Genomic DNA, 14,415 nt, shown 5'->3' on the forward strand with positions numbered 1-14,415 from the left:
TTCTAAAAAATCTATTAATTCGTTTTCAATTCATACTCAATTGTTACAGGAATCATCATTGAAATGTCTGTATAAAAACAATAGAATAAACTCGTAGTGTTTGCCGTATTATAACAACACATTTGAATTTAAAGTAACGTACATTAAATTTATTGAATACATTGGTCAATTGAATTTGAATTGCCGACTGTGTACACAGTTTCCTTGGTGCTTCATCATCCTATATTTAATGCTAGTTGAAAAAAACTTTAAACTTCCAAAAATATATCAAAATTTGAAAAATTAAAATTTTGAATGTATAATGTATAAATCGTTTTTACATTTAAATTTAGATTTTTTTTTGGAAGTTTGAAGTTTTTTAGCTAGTTGTAAATATTGAGATAGGATGAGGAAACACCGAGGAAACTGTGTACACATTCGGCAATTCATATTCAACTGACCAATACATTCATTAAAATGGTGTGTATTCAGTTCCGCATGGTGTTTTACATTTTTAAGAAAGAAGGAGACATTGAACTTTAAAGTATAATGGTACCCAAAGTTTTATAAATAATTTCACTCGTTCTCTTTGGGTACTTTTTTATAATCTTGATTGGATGGTTCAAACTTTTAGAGTTCAAACTTTTCAACGAATAATTTACACTATAGAAAGGGTAATTTTGCTGATTATCATTGGATAAGTGTCAAATTAATGTTAAAGAAAAGTTCGTAAGCAACATTTGTTCTCTAGTAATAGAATGTATTTAGATTAGGAGGATTTTATGACAGGTGAAATTTAGGTTGCTACAATGCTCGTCATTTATTGGTAAGTTCGTCCCTCCAATGGAAGGGGAGGGGATGGGGTAAAGAGTGTTGATTGGGTTATCTTTATATTTATTATCTAACATGATTTAGTAAGATAATACATTTACTACTCTTGATGGACAATCACCCATAATAATATTTCAAACTTAAAAGATTTTGTTAATTAACCTGAAAACAACTTCATACGAGCAGATTCTGTAGATTAAATAGGTGGTTGAAACGTTTAAACACTCAATTTAATTAACCAACCAATCAAAATTAAATAAAAGTCCCCATAGAGCAAACGAATAAGAAAACGATATCATAAAACTTCTGGGACTAGTGTAATAAGCTGCCAATTGTCACTCCCCCCCCCCCCTCTCTCTCTGTTTTGTTGTTGTTGTTGTTTGTAGCCATGATTCTCTGAAGTTAGGACTCAGATGCACGCACATGTTGATATTGTAATACTTGTGCGGAAGAGTATGCTCCCCTGTTAAAAGATCCTGCCCAATAAACAAGGACAATTATTTCCCAAAAAAATATATAATAAATACATTATAAAAAACGTATATATAACTAAAATGATGAAAAAGAGTTTAGAAATATCCCAAGACTTAAAAGGTTGTTGTTTGTATATCTACCAATTGTCACAATGTCATATTATTAGATTATGGTGGTTTCTTTAATTAATGGTCAAATTGTCGACGTAATACATAATATGTAATAATCGCTCTTTTATCGATGAAATTTCGGTAATAACCACTTTTATTGAATTTCATATAGTTGACCAAAAAAAACAGGTACGGAGGGGACAAATTTAGGCACTTTTATTGAATTTTGGTTGGTTGGTTCATTGGGTTGAGTGTCTAAACGTTTCAACCATTACTTGTAATTTTGTGTATTATCAATGTGGATGTACATCGACTTGTCGGCCATAGTCTTATCCCTTTAGATCCCTGATGTTCATGACACGAAGGAATAAGACAATGGACGATAAATTGATGCACATTCACTCACAATGAAGATAAACAATGGATTGACGGAAAAGTTTAATCACTGTTAGTTTATACCAACCAATCAATTCCTCAACGTTTCTAAGCAAACTACTGAGATAATGTAATTTTAAAACTTTAGAAATCAGTCCAATATCCTGAAGATGATTAAAGACCCTCCACAGCTTATGACGTCATAAGACAATGAGAGGCCAGCATAAATTTTACCATTGCATTGGTCAATTACAGTGTATACTGGCCTCTCATTGGATATTCTATCGTATGACGTCATAATCTGTGGAGGGACTCTCTTTTCTTTAGGAAATTAACGTAAAGTATAGTTAAAGAAGTCATTTGTATAGAAGCTACGCACATAAAAGCTTGATGAAGCTGACAAAATGAATAAATCCATCCTCTCTATTCACTTAAAATTGGAAAAAAATTGTTTTCCCAAACAAGGGCGCATAATGCATTTTTAATTAGAGGATTTTTAAAAAAGAAATGAATTTTTCTTCAAGTATGACTTCGAATCCAATTATTGTCCGTTGGATTAAATTGGAACCAGTATCAAGCCATACTGAAATATGATGTATCGTTTCGTATTTTATCCAGTTTTCTACGAATAAAAAAATGTACAATCATAATATTAAAACCAGTTTTATATCCGCGGAAAGCTGTTTATACTACAATGCGATAAATAACTATTATATTATTCTTTAGACAAAAGACAAAATTTTAGGCATGATAGAAATGTCCTATTGATTCCAAACTTAACATTATGATTTCTTATGCAATTGTTATTGGAGTCCACTTAAAACATGCTTATTTTTCTTTTTATAAATTAATATTCTGCATATTAAATTCTGACACTCTGCAAGTGTTAATGTTCGTTTGTCTCACTATCAGATTTTAGAGCTCCGCTTTTATGTATGTTGTCATCCTTGTTGCGCCAATGCCTTATGGGGGAATAGTATTCATTATATAGGGAAGTCAACTTTTTATCTCATTTTATACAATGTTATTCTATTTTTTTTTGATTCAATAGTTTTATCTAAAATTTTATGCTGGTAAAATGATAATGTTAACTATATATGCTAGAGGCCTCTATGGGCCCTTGTATGGGGGAGGGGTAGAGGGTAGTCGATCCCCATACTTAAAACTTTAGTTTTAAGAATAAGAGTTTTTTTTTTGAAAGAGGGGGGGATTTCTTCTAGGGAGGATGGTGGTACCCTTCCTCAAAACAGTTACATGAAGTTAACTGTAAAGGAGAACCATATAAGTTCAGCGGTTAGCACTATCCTTCGGTATAGACAGACAGACACAGATCATGTTACGACTATATTTTTGCCTTACCCCTCTGAATTCAAAGCCCCTAGTTGCTAAAGGTGCAGCCGGTAGTAATATTTAATAGAAATATATGAGAGGTAAATTTAAAAATGGAAACCCTGGTTATGAAAATTATATATTCATGATTTCCTAGGCTAGTGTTGTAAATAGAACAAATCTCCATTCAATCTATTACTTACAGATAAGGGAGGGAGGGGACACTGAGCTGTTTATTACACTAGTCCCCCAAAGTTTTATAATAACATTTTCTTTTTCTTAAGCCTAACAACTTTGGGGACTTAATTGAATTTTGATTGGTTAGTTTATTAAGTTGAGTGTCAAAATATTTCAACTATTAATTGTAATCTACAGAAGAAGTAATTTTGTGTATCATCATAGAGGATATCCCTATAGATCCCTGCATTACATTCATCTTATTCTACTTTTTACATTTCTTTTCTAAAGGGAAATAATATGTGTTATCGCTCGTAGGGTAGGTGTAAGCTAAAGTTACACTAAGATCTTAAGGGATAAGACAATGAATGATAAACAAAATTACCCCCTAGCTCTGAAGTATAAAATTATTGATGGAAAATATTGACGGTTAGTTTGTAAAAGTAAAGTACCCAAAACTTTAAAGAGGGATCTATAGGGCTAAGACAATGGAAGATAAATTGATGTACATCCCCAATGATGATACACAAAATTATTTCTTCTGTAGATTTTAATTAGAGGTTGAAACGCTTGGACACTGAAGTGAATGAACCAACCAATCAAATTCAATAGTAAAGCCAACGAATAAGAAAACGTTAATGTAAAACTTTGGGGACTAGTGTATTAGACAGCCCAATGTAACCTCCTTCCCTAACTTTAACTGCCAAACGAATTGTTTTTCTAAATATCCCATCCTTGATAAACAGAACTTACCCTGAAAACCATCATTGTTATTTCCATCTTGTGCAGGCCCAGGTCTTCCAGGAAACAACTCCCTAGGATTTTTAACACCAGAAGTAGTTTTATCATCATCATTATTAGTAGTAGTAGGGGTAGGGGTAGGGGGGTTAGTAGTGGTTGAATTAGTTAAAGCTGTGTTGCTGTTAGCATCAAACAAATCATTTTCGTTAGTGTACAGTTTTTCGGGATTGGTGGATTTTCTCGGGGCAGCACCCGAGTCATTGGTTGGCGCATTTTCTGGAGGGATGGAGGAGGCGGTGGTAGTTAGGATTGTTGGGTCAGGCTTGCTCAGGTCAGGGTCTAGGTAGTCCTCATATTCCTACAAAATAGATAATACAATTAGAAATCCAATTAAATAAAGTAGCAAGATTTTTAGTTTTTCCTTTGGGATATCCCTAGCCACAGGACCGATTAATTTCTCCATTTTATGTAAGTTATTCATGAATCACAGTTCCTTCTTTTAGGCTGCTTTATTTTTAGTCTAGAGACTACACCCCCTGAAGCCTCTCATGGCACATAAAATTTCTTTTAAATTTAATTTTTTCTAGCAGCAATTTCTCTTATGATGGTGGTGGTACCCTCTCCTAAAATAGTTATTCCCCCCTAGAACATATAAAAAACTTTATTGTAAAGAAGAACCATATTGGTCCAGCGGTTAGCGAGAATCTTAGGTATACATTACACAGACTCAAATAATCATCCTGTTACTATTATAGAAAGCTTTTACCTGGATAAAATTGTTGGTTGGTATAATAATAGGATCATTTGTAAAAACAGTACTCCTAATCAAATTAAAAGCTCAATGTTTAAATAATACTAGGGACTTGATATCCTAGTATACAAAGTAGCTTTTTTGGTTGATTGTTCGTTAAGATCCGAATTTCAGCCAATCACCTCGCGGCATTTCATAAAATGCTGTGCTCTCATTGGTGGAAAGTTGGCTCACCCCGATCTGGCTCACCACTAAAATGATTTAAAGATCCAGCTCTGAATCAATTCATTCTTGTGAGGCTTTACAAAGGCATTGAAATAGTTTTAGGCTATTTATAACTTTAAGGAACTAATACTGATCCTGTGATGGTTTATATAGCTGATTTATCAGGGTGGGGGAATGAACCCTCTCCTCCTTGAAATGAAAGCTAGGACCATGACCAGTGGATGTAAACATTTTATTTCTCAGCAAATATTAAATTGTCGGCTTCAACCCAAACTTCATCATAGAGATTTCCTTAGAGGCTAGGGATGATGCTTTTAAAAAAATAGTATTATAATTTCTAAAAAATAATAAATCTTCCATATTATCGAAAAACCGTTTTTTGTTTTAAAGCATATTATAGCACATCAAAGTGTAATGTGTTGTTATTAGTTACAAATAAGATATTTAAAATAATTCATTAATTTTTACAATAATCAATTTTTAGCCTTTTGAAAACCTTAATATATTTTTTCTGTTACTCATTAATAAAGTTATAACTTTGATATTATACATAAATTAAGCTTTTCCTGTTATCTGAAGAAATATCACTTCCTAAATTAAATTTGCTAATCATATTTACTTAGAAAAAATAATAAAAGCTTGAAATAGATCTTTTTAAAAAATTTCAGATCAGTTGTTTAGAATATCAAACAGATCTATAGTATAGATGTAAATACATATAACTACCTCCCTCCTTTTTTCAATGACCTTATTCGTCTGCTACCAAATTGTTTTCTGCTACTTAGCTGTGTTAATACACACCATTCCATTGGTTGATTTTCAATGACCCAATTGAAAGTCGGCACAAGGACAGTGCGATGGGGAGATACAGTTGTTTAGTTCTTTCCCAATCTACCTAGTGTTTTACTTTAGTGAATATTATAAAGAGAACATTTTTTTATATTTTGTAATAAAATAATGAGTGGTTGTTTGCATTCATATGACTTTTGTCATTTGTCATTGAATTATCAGCTTTAAAGAAAGTTATTAAATGTACAAAACGGCAATCTCTTAAATGATTAGAAAGTTTCCTGTAGATGCTCTGATGGTGGTTGTTGTCCTTGTTGTAGTAACAGCAGGTCTAAAATAGTATACATAATACATATGTCTAAATCCTATAATATTTATCAGAGATAGGATTTCCTAAGCTCTACCTAGCTCTTTAAATATGAACTGAAAATATATCCAGTTTTCTACGAATATAAAAATGTACAATCATAATACTAAAACCAGTTTTCGGTATATCGGGTCTAACAAAACTGGTTCGAATCTATTAATGTACATATTTATATCCGCTGAATGCGATTCCAGTATAGCTTCAAACCCGTTTAGGTTAATATCCGGTGGATAAGAGCTAGTTCTCAGCCACAATTCGGCCCCTCGGGTCTAACAAAACTGGTTTTAATATTTTAATTTTCCCTTTTCATATCCTAGGTTACTAGTAACACCTGTTAACACGAACATAATACATTTTTAATGTCTCTAATATAACACAGTTTAAAATCAGACTCGAACCTGCCACCAAGCTTTCGCAATATTCCGTAAAATTGTGAGCAAGCGTCAAGTCTAATGCGCTTTTTAAGTCTAACTGTTCTTGACCAAATGCAAATTATAATTAAACACATATTTAAAAACAGTTTGACCTAATAAACGCATTTGACTGGAATCTTACTCACAACTTTACTGAATTTTGTGAAAGCTACTATTCCCTTTATTAAAGATTACCTGAAGGTTGTAGTGGTTGGATATATAAAGTTGACTGATACACCATCTGGTAAAGTAAAGGAGGGCTGGAAATTCTATTAAGTTATCAATTCCATAAACATTGATCATTTTGAATTTAAAATTCTCAATGAAACTCAAATTTTTTCATTATCAATAAATTTGAACTAACACATTTAAAACAACTTTTTTGCCTCCTTCATCACGTTGATTTTTTGTCCATCGTAAATTAAATGTTTCTTAGCCTTGTCATGTTGGAAAGAAATCATATCATGACAAAAAGTTGTAAGGTGAAGAACTTTTTTTGAGGGACTGGACTAGTATTTTGGGAGGTTGGTGTTCAACCCCCCCCCCCCCCAACCATGTTTGCTACATCCTGATAGCCATACAGATGGATAGACAGACAGACACTGTTCCACTTTGTATTATAGATGGAATAAATGTAATAAGTAAAGATATTGTACCGTATAACTCAGAAAACTACCTGGCCTTGGTCTTGAGGCCCTTTTTCGTCTGCTAGCAAATTGCTTTCTGCTTTGTGTTGATATTTAAGATGCTATTAGCTGATATTTAAAGACCCAATTGAAACCCCTTCACCCTCCAATTTTTTACTCAAATATATGTGGATGTTAACTTTCCTGATTATTGAGAAACAGAAGAGGTGGTGTGTAGGTGGAGGTTCTTGTGGTGGTCACACTGATAACACTTGGCGGTGGGGGTGACGGGGGTCTAGGTTAGGTTAGGTAAGGTTAAAGGTTAAGGGTTAGTTTGTTAGAATTATAAAATATTATTCAAACAGGCATAAAAACAAAGAGTTCAATCAAAATGTAGATTTTTTGAACATTAATACATATAGAATCCATATAGCCAGGGATCTAAAGGGATAAGACAATTGTCGATAAATTGAAGTTATCCCCAATTATTTTAAAGAAAATTACCCCTTCTATAGATTACAATTAATTAATCTACCAATCAAAATTCCCCAGGGTTATTTCGACAACGAATAAGAAAACATTATTATAAAATTTTGGGGACTAGTCTAATAAATGCCCCATCCATCCTGCATATGTAAACTTTAGAGAGGGAGGCTGGTTGGTACTAAAAACTTTCCATAATTTTAATCCATTTTGATATGTTTGTTCAAACTAGCTGTGTCCAAACTTTCCAACGGGTGTAATTCTGTTTTTCATAATTGGGGATGTACATCAATTCATCATATTGTGTCTTATCCCTTAAGATCCATATATAAACTTGTATTAATTATTAGTTTGAAAAATAAATTCATAATTCGAAGAAAACAAGTACACAATCTTTTAATATTTTGAATACTTTTATATAATTAAAATATGCAAGACAGATTTATATTTAATTCTAAAAGTTAGTTTAATTACCTTCAATTTATTTAGTTTAAAGGATTAATATTCAAAATAGTTAAAATAAAAATAAGCCATTAGTTAAACTTTTGAAGTAAAATTATGCAATTAAAAGGATGACAACATCCATAAAAGCGAAGCACTGAAACGGTAGGACAAACAGACATTAAAACTTGTATAGTGTCAGAACTGAATAATCATAAAATAAATGTATAAGAATCAAAGCAAAATTGTAAGTAAATTTGTTGAAAAACTGCTTGATTCAGGATAATGTTAATGGACATACTTACATTTTTAGGACTTCGCTTATTACATTATACTTTGTTGTCCCAGGAATCAATATACCAAAAATCAGATTAATCGGATGATTAGATCACATAAAAATTTGTTGTTAAAAAAGTAAAAAAATCAACTTCTTTAAAATGGACGTACGGACATTTTGGTGATGATTATAGAGTTGCTACGCTTTTTAAATCGTACCTAACTATTAAAAGAATCACCATACAAAATTTGAAATCGATAGGACAATTCTAACATGCCTAAATTAACAAAAAAAGCTATCCGTTACGGACGTACGGACGGACCGACCCTAATTATAGAAAAGCTTCGCTTTTAAAAATCAAAAGGGTGTTTACAATTATAAAACTAATACACACATCCTCCTCTTGTTGTCAGGTTATAATCTCAACCTAACAACGCGATATATGTAAAGACGTTAAAAATGTGCTACTGCTGGTATGTAAAACAAAAATGGGTATAGTGGATTGAGGGGGGGGGGGATGAGAATGCCCTGGCCCCTTACCGGCAAAACGCATTAACATTTCCGGTTAGAACTTACAGGCAAAGGATTTGTCAAATAGTTGGTTACGAGAAGGACGTTTTGTATCATAATTATGTACTTTATTAGCAAGGTTTGGTTCAGAGGAACAGAAAATCGTGTATCCCGTCCTCAATACATAAAAGAAAGTAACATAGACTGTAAATTACACTGGTACCCAAAGTTTTATAACAAAGTTATCTTTATTGATGGCTGAAAAACTTTGGGTAAATTTTTGGTATTGAAACAGAAACCCGATTCAGAAACAATTCAGCCAATGAATTCCATTTGAAATTGCCGAAAATTAAATATTTTGTTGGCGTAGAGTTCGCGTAAAACTTTTATGTAACTGAATGGAAGTGGGTAAGAAAGAGGGAAGAAAAAGGGAAGGGGGCTGTGGGAAAATTTTCACTTATAATTGTTTGTCAGAATCGCATTCCCTTCTCTCTGCAGAAACCTAGTTCCTTATTCCTGAACATTTCATTTGAAATTAATTTGCATTAAATGAAGTTTCTTAACCAAACATAAACTTCATAAGAAAATAAACAAACGTAATGTTAAGTTTGATTCTTGAAAATTTGCATCAAAATTTTCTTGATTTTTCTGCCATTTTTAGATCCAGCCGGCTGGCTACTGCCATAGAAGTTTTAACATAGCAGCCTAATTTTCATATCGACGGATTGTTGCTGTAGCCACAAATGTATTTATAGAAGCTGGCTGCTGACGGCTGCATTATTAATGTTCCGGCAGCGGACGGCTGAAGCGGTTTGTTGCATAAAACGTTCATTTATAACTATAGAGTAGGATGACAACATAAATAAGAATCACATTTCCCCAATGGCGTTACAGACTGACAGACAGATAGACATAGTGAATTATTGCTTTGTTACTAATTAGTATCAATTCATGCAATATTTATTATTATTTGCTTATACAAGTGTGATTTAAAGTTGTAAAGTTTTGGAATGAACCAAAAGTTTTTTATGTTAATTTGCAAATTCACGAGACATTCAAAGGGGGAATATTTTACAGCCTGTAAATCTAAACCCCCATTTTTTGGGGGGTGGGAGATTAGAAATAACAAAAAACAAAGAGTAAGAAAGAAAAAGAGAAGGAGAAAGAAAGAAAGGAATAAAGAGAGAGAGAGAGAGAGAGAGAGAGAGAGAGAGAGAGAGAGAGAGAGAGAGAGAGAGAGAGAGAGAGAGAGAGAAAATGTGAGAAGGATAGAAAAAACCCGTGAATAGGGTATAACGAACAAGTGAAATAAATCTAAAATATTATTTTGGGGGGCAGATAAAAAGGTCGTCAATTCTACTTTAATTTTAAAGGTAATTTTTTTTCCAAATTAATTTAAAAACCTGATGTAAAAAAAGTAGGGCATTAAATGAATGAAGCTTTAATCTGAAGCAACTTCTTGACAGCGATTCAAAGAGGGTGTGAAATCATTACTGCAAAATATAGCATATACACATGCTCTTCATATTCGCAAAATACACATCCCTTTTTAAAAGCAGGATCTCTATCTGTCTGTGTGGCTTGTCAAAGGTCCTGGGAAGGTTTATAGCTAAATTGCCCTCCCAAGGACATTGCCCCTAGAAAAATAAAAAAAACTCCAAGATATCCTCCCCCCCCCCACATACCTTAAGTGCCCCTAGAGAGCGTAAGATAAAGAAAAGTAATTTTTAATCATGAGAATAATTGGGCGGCTTCTGATATATTGTTCTGAAATTTTGATAATGCCATTCATGTGCAGAAATTAATGCACACCTTCAAAGAGAGCCGTGCTGTAAAAAAGAAGTGTTGTTTTTTAAAACTGCTATTTTAAACCAATAGCAACGCTCTATAAAATTAATATGGGATACAATAAAGTTGACCAATGAGAGGCCAGTATACACTGTAATTGACCAATATGGTAAAATTTATACTGGCCTCTCATTATTTATTTATCGTAATTTGTTTTGGTGCCACTTTACGCTGTCTCTTTATTGGTCATTATATCGTATGACGTTATTATTTACAGGCGCTATAGGGTGCTTCGTATATGATAAAATGGGAAAGTAAAGGCACACCACTCGTTTTGAGTGAAGGTAGCTGCTAATAAATCTTTTAGAAGTTTGACAATAATGTAAATGGTAGGATTTTTGTTAGGGATCAGAGAAATGAAAATTAGCTTGCAAAAGTAGATTAGAACAGGTATTTAGACATACTGAAAAATCATGTATCGTATCGTATTATGGACAATTTTCTAAGATTATTTAAATAAAAATCTTAAGATTAATATTAATTTCGTTAGCCCAAGCCCTCGGGGGTAAAAACAATGGTTTTAATTTAATCATTTTTTTAATTTCCAATTTAAAATCCGCGGAAATCTTTTTATAATACGATGCGATGAATAACTATTCCAGAACGGCTTCAAAACCGATTAATATCCACTGTATTAGAACCATAGAATCAGTTCTGAGCCATACTAAAAAATCATGTATTATCATCGTATTACAGACATTTTCTACGCTTAATATTAATACAAATTTGGTTAGCCTGGGCTTTCGGCCCCTTTGGGCCAACTAAACTGAAATTATAATGTAAAAATTATCCATTATTTTCTGATTCCTTTCTCCCTTGGGTGTTTTATTTCCAGTAAAGATTGAATGAATGAATAGGATAAGTTCTGGGAGGAAGGGGACATTGGACTGTTTATTACACTAGTCCCCAAAGTTTTATGATAACGTTTTCTTATTCATTAGCTCAAAAACTATGGGTACTTTTATTAAATTTTGATTAATTAAGTTTAGCGTTCAATCGTTTCAACCACTAATTATTATCTATAGAACAGGTTATTTTGTTAATCATAATTGAAAATGTACATCAATTTATCAGCCATGGTCTTATCCCTTTAAATCCCTGGCTTAGTTGGATGCATGTTAAATAAATCACGAATCAATTTTTTTTCTTCCCATCCAATATAGACAGAAAATGTAATTTAACTTTACAATTATATTAAAAACAAAGCTGAAATGGGCTATAGATGTGTAGATGTATATTTAAATTAAATTAACCACATAGTCGACGTAAATATTAAGAAATTAATATTCAATTCGACTTTATAAAACTTAAAGTTTAGGATGGCAGAAAATTAGTAGCATAACACAAGAAAAACTCAAGATTAGAATGAATTAGTAAATAATACTGTAAAAATTAAATGCAAGGGTTTAATTTTATAGCCATTGTTAATTGGTTTTTTAAAAAAAGTTTTCCCTCTCCCCCCCCCCCCCTATTTTTAGAATGAATTGAAAATAAGAGTGGGGGTTTAGTTTTTTCTTCTTCTTAAGCCTAGCTCCTCCTTAGGTCCCTAACCCTACGGGACTACCCAGTACCAAATGAAATCTGACATATCCTGACCCAAAGTAGAAATAAAAAAAAATATAAGTGAACAACCCCCCTCCTTATTTTAAATTTATCTAAAGGGGGAGGGGGTTTCTGTGCTCAACAAGGCACTTTGAGGGAAATTACTAATTTTCCAGTATAGCTACGAAATCGATTAATATCCGATGGATTAGAACCGGTTCTAAGCCATACTGAAAAATCATATATCGTATCGTTTTATATCCAGTTTTCTATGGATATAAAAATATAAATCATAATATTAAAACCAGTTTTGTGAGAGCTTGCCTTCGGTATCTTGAGGCTAACACAACTGGTTTTAATCTCATAATTGTACATTTGTACATATAACCGCGGAAAGCTGTTTTTAATACGCTGTGATAAATAACTATTCCTACCTGATACTTTCACACTCCTGGCTGTCCGGCCATGCACAGGTATTGTTCCTGGATAAATAACTATTCCTACCTGATACTTTCACACTCCTGGCTGTCCGGCCATGCACAGGTATTGTTCCTAGATAAATAACTATTCCTACCTGATACTTTCACACTCCTGGCTGTCCGGCCATGCACAGGTATTGTTCCTAGAATAAATGTATTAAGTACACCCAGACAACTACCCTTTTCGTCGGCTAGCAAATTGCTTTCTGCTATTTTGTGGCGAAATAGCTGTGTTAATATTTACGATGCTATTGACTGTTATTCAAAGACCCCAATTAAAAGTCGCAAAGGGTCTACAAGGTGGGGACATTCAGTTATTTAACCCCTTCCCCCTCTATTATTTTACTCTAACATTTTTCAGGGATCTAAAGGGATAAGACAATGGACAACAAATTAACTCTTTTGAGGATTAGATATATTTGTGGAAAAGTTAGAACTCTGAAGGTTTGTGCAACAACCCACTTGATTCAACAAAAGTCCCCAAAGTTTTGCATAGTTATTGTTTCTCGGTAAAATCATAAATCAATCATTATTAGGGATCTTAAGGGATACGACAAAGAGTAATCTATTGATGATGAACAAATTAACCATTATAAAGATTAAAAATGTTGGTGGAAAAGTGGATTCATTTTTTACGAGTGATTTCTCTACGGAGGGTTGAAGTACCCTTCCCTAGAATATTTGCAAATCTTTCCAGGACCTATGATAAGCTACACTGTAAAGGAGCATCATATTGTTCCTTCGGTACAAACAGACAGATAAACAAACTAGCATCCTGTTATTTTATTATAGGAATATAAGGATAATTGTATATTTACTTACTGTTGTATAAAGTGAAGCCCCTCTGCACATTCTCTCAATTTCAACTCTCCTTTCTCACACTCTACATATCTAGGATGACAATGGATGTATAATTACTTGGATCCTGCACCAGATTTTCATGTTCTATAATAAAGTGAACTCCGCAGCGGGCTAAAATAACGGTCTCCCCCATCCCCCTCCTTTACCCCATCCTCTTTCCTTCTGAATAAACGGCCCGTCCAATAAATTCGGCTGAAATTGCAACCCAAATTGACACAAATTTTTCTCTTGTTATATCATCCACGTATATTCTACATCCATTATTATGAATTATTTGTTAAAATCAAGAATAGAAATATATTGGAGAATATAAACAAGAAACCTCGTATATTTTTATATTCATATTTTGAAACATAACTGACAAACCGACGGACAAATTAAATTATATATTTGATGCTGATTGGATAAGGAACCATCGTAAAAAATCAGCTGTCTAACTGGAATATCAGCTGGGAAAATCAGAATTCCCCCATAGTGAATTATAGAGTAGCTTCGTTACTAAAATACAGCCAAGCTCATAGATAAAATAATAACTGAAGGGCAATCTTAGTGAGTAGATGGAAATATGTTCAGTGGTCATGAAAACGTTTTGAAAAAATTAAGCTATTAATCATTACAGTCATACCGACGGACAAATTGAATTGTATGTACAGTAGATGGCAGTTAGATAGAACATATTCAGTTCTCTATCTCAAATAGCAGTCAGGTAACCATTATTTCCCACGAGGAACAGACTGGAAGACAAAGAAAGTTTTAATGTAGCTTTGCTACAAAAAAGGATTTTTTA

At 33.0% G+C, this 14,415-nt stretch overlaps 1 protein-coding gene across 1 annotated transcript in view; it reads right to left on the reverse strand.

Moving 5' to 3' along the window:
- The window catches only part of LOC145305417 (uncharacterized), a 55,243-nt gene that overhangs the window by 17,462 nt on the left and 23,366 nt on the right, over nucleotides 1-14,415 (reverse strand). The window contains exons 25-27 of the mRNA XM_080147034.1: nucleotides 13,590-13,658; nucleotides 12,863-12,910; nucleotides 4,029-4,090 (exon numbers count right to left, since the gene is read on the reverse strand). Coding sequence (XP_080003160.1) covers nucleotides 4,029-4,090; nucleotides 12,863-12,910; nucleotides 13,590-13,658 — 179 coding nt within the window. The remainder of the gene's footprint in view (nucleotides 1-4,028; nucleotides 4,091-12,862; nucleotides 12,911-13,589; nucleotides 13,659-14,415) is intronic.

Source organism: Acartia tonsa, chromosome 14 (genome assembly GCF_053477335.1).
Source record: "Acartia tonsa isolate MP-2025a chromosome 14, ASM5347733v1, whole genome shotgun sequence".
In the NCBI taxonomy this organism is placed as follows: Eukaryota; Metazoa; Arthropoda; class Copepoda; order Calanoida; family Acartiidae; genus Acartia; species Acartia tonsa.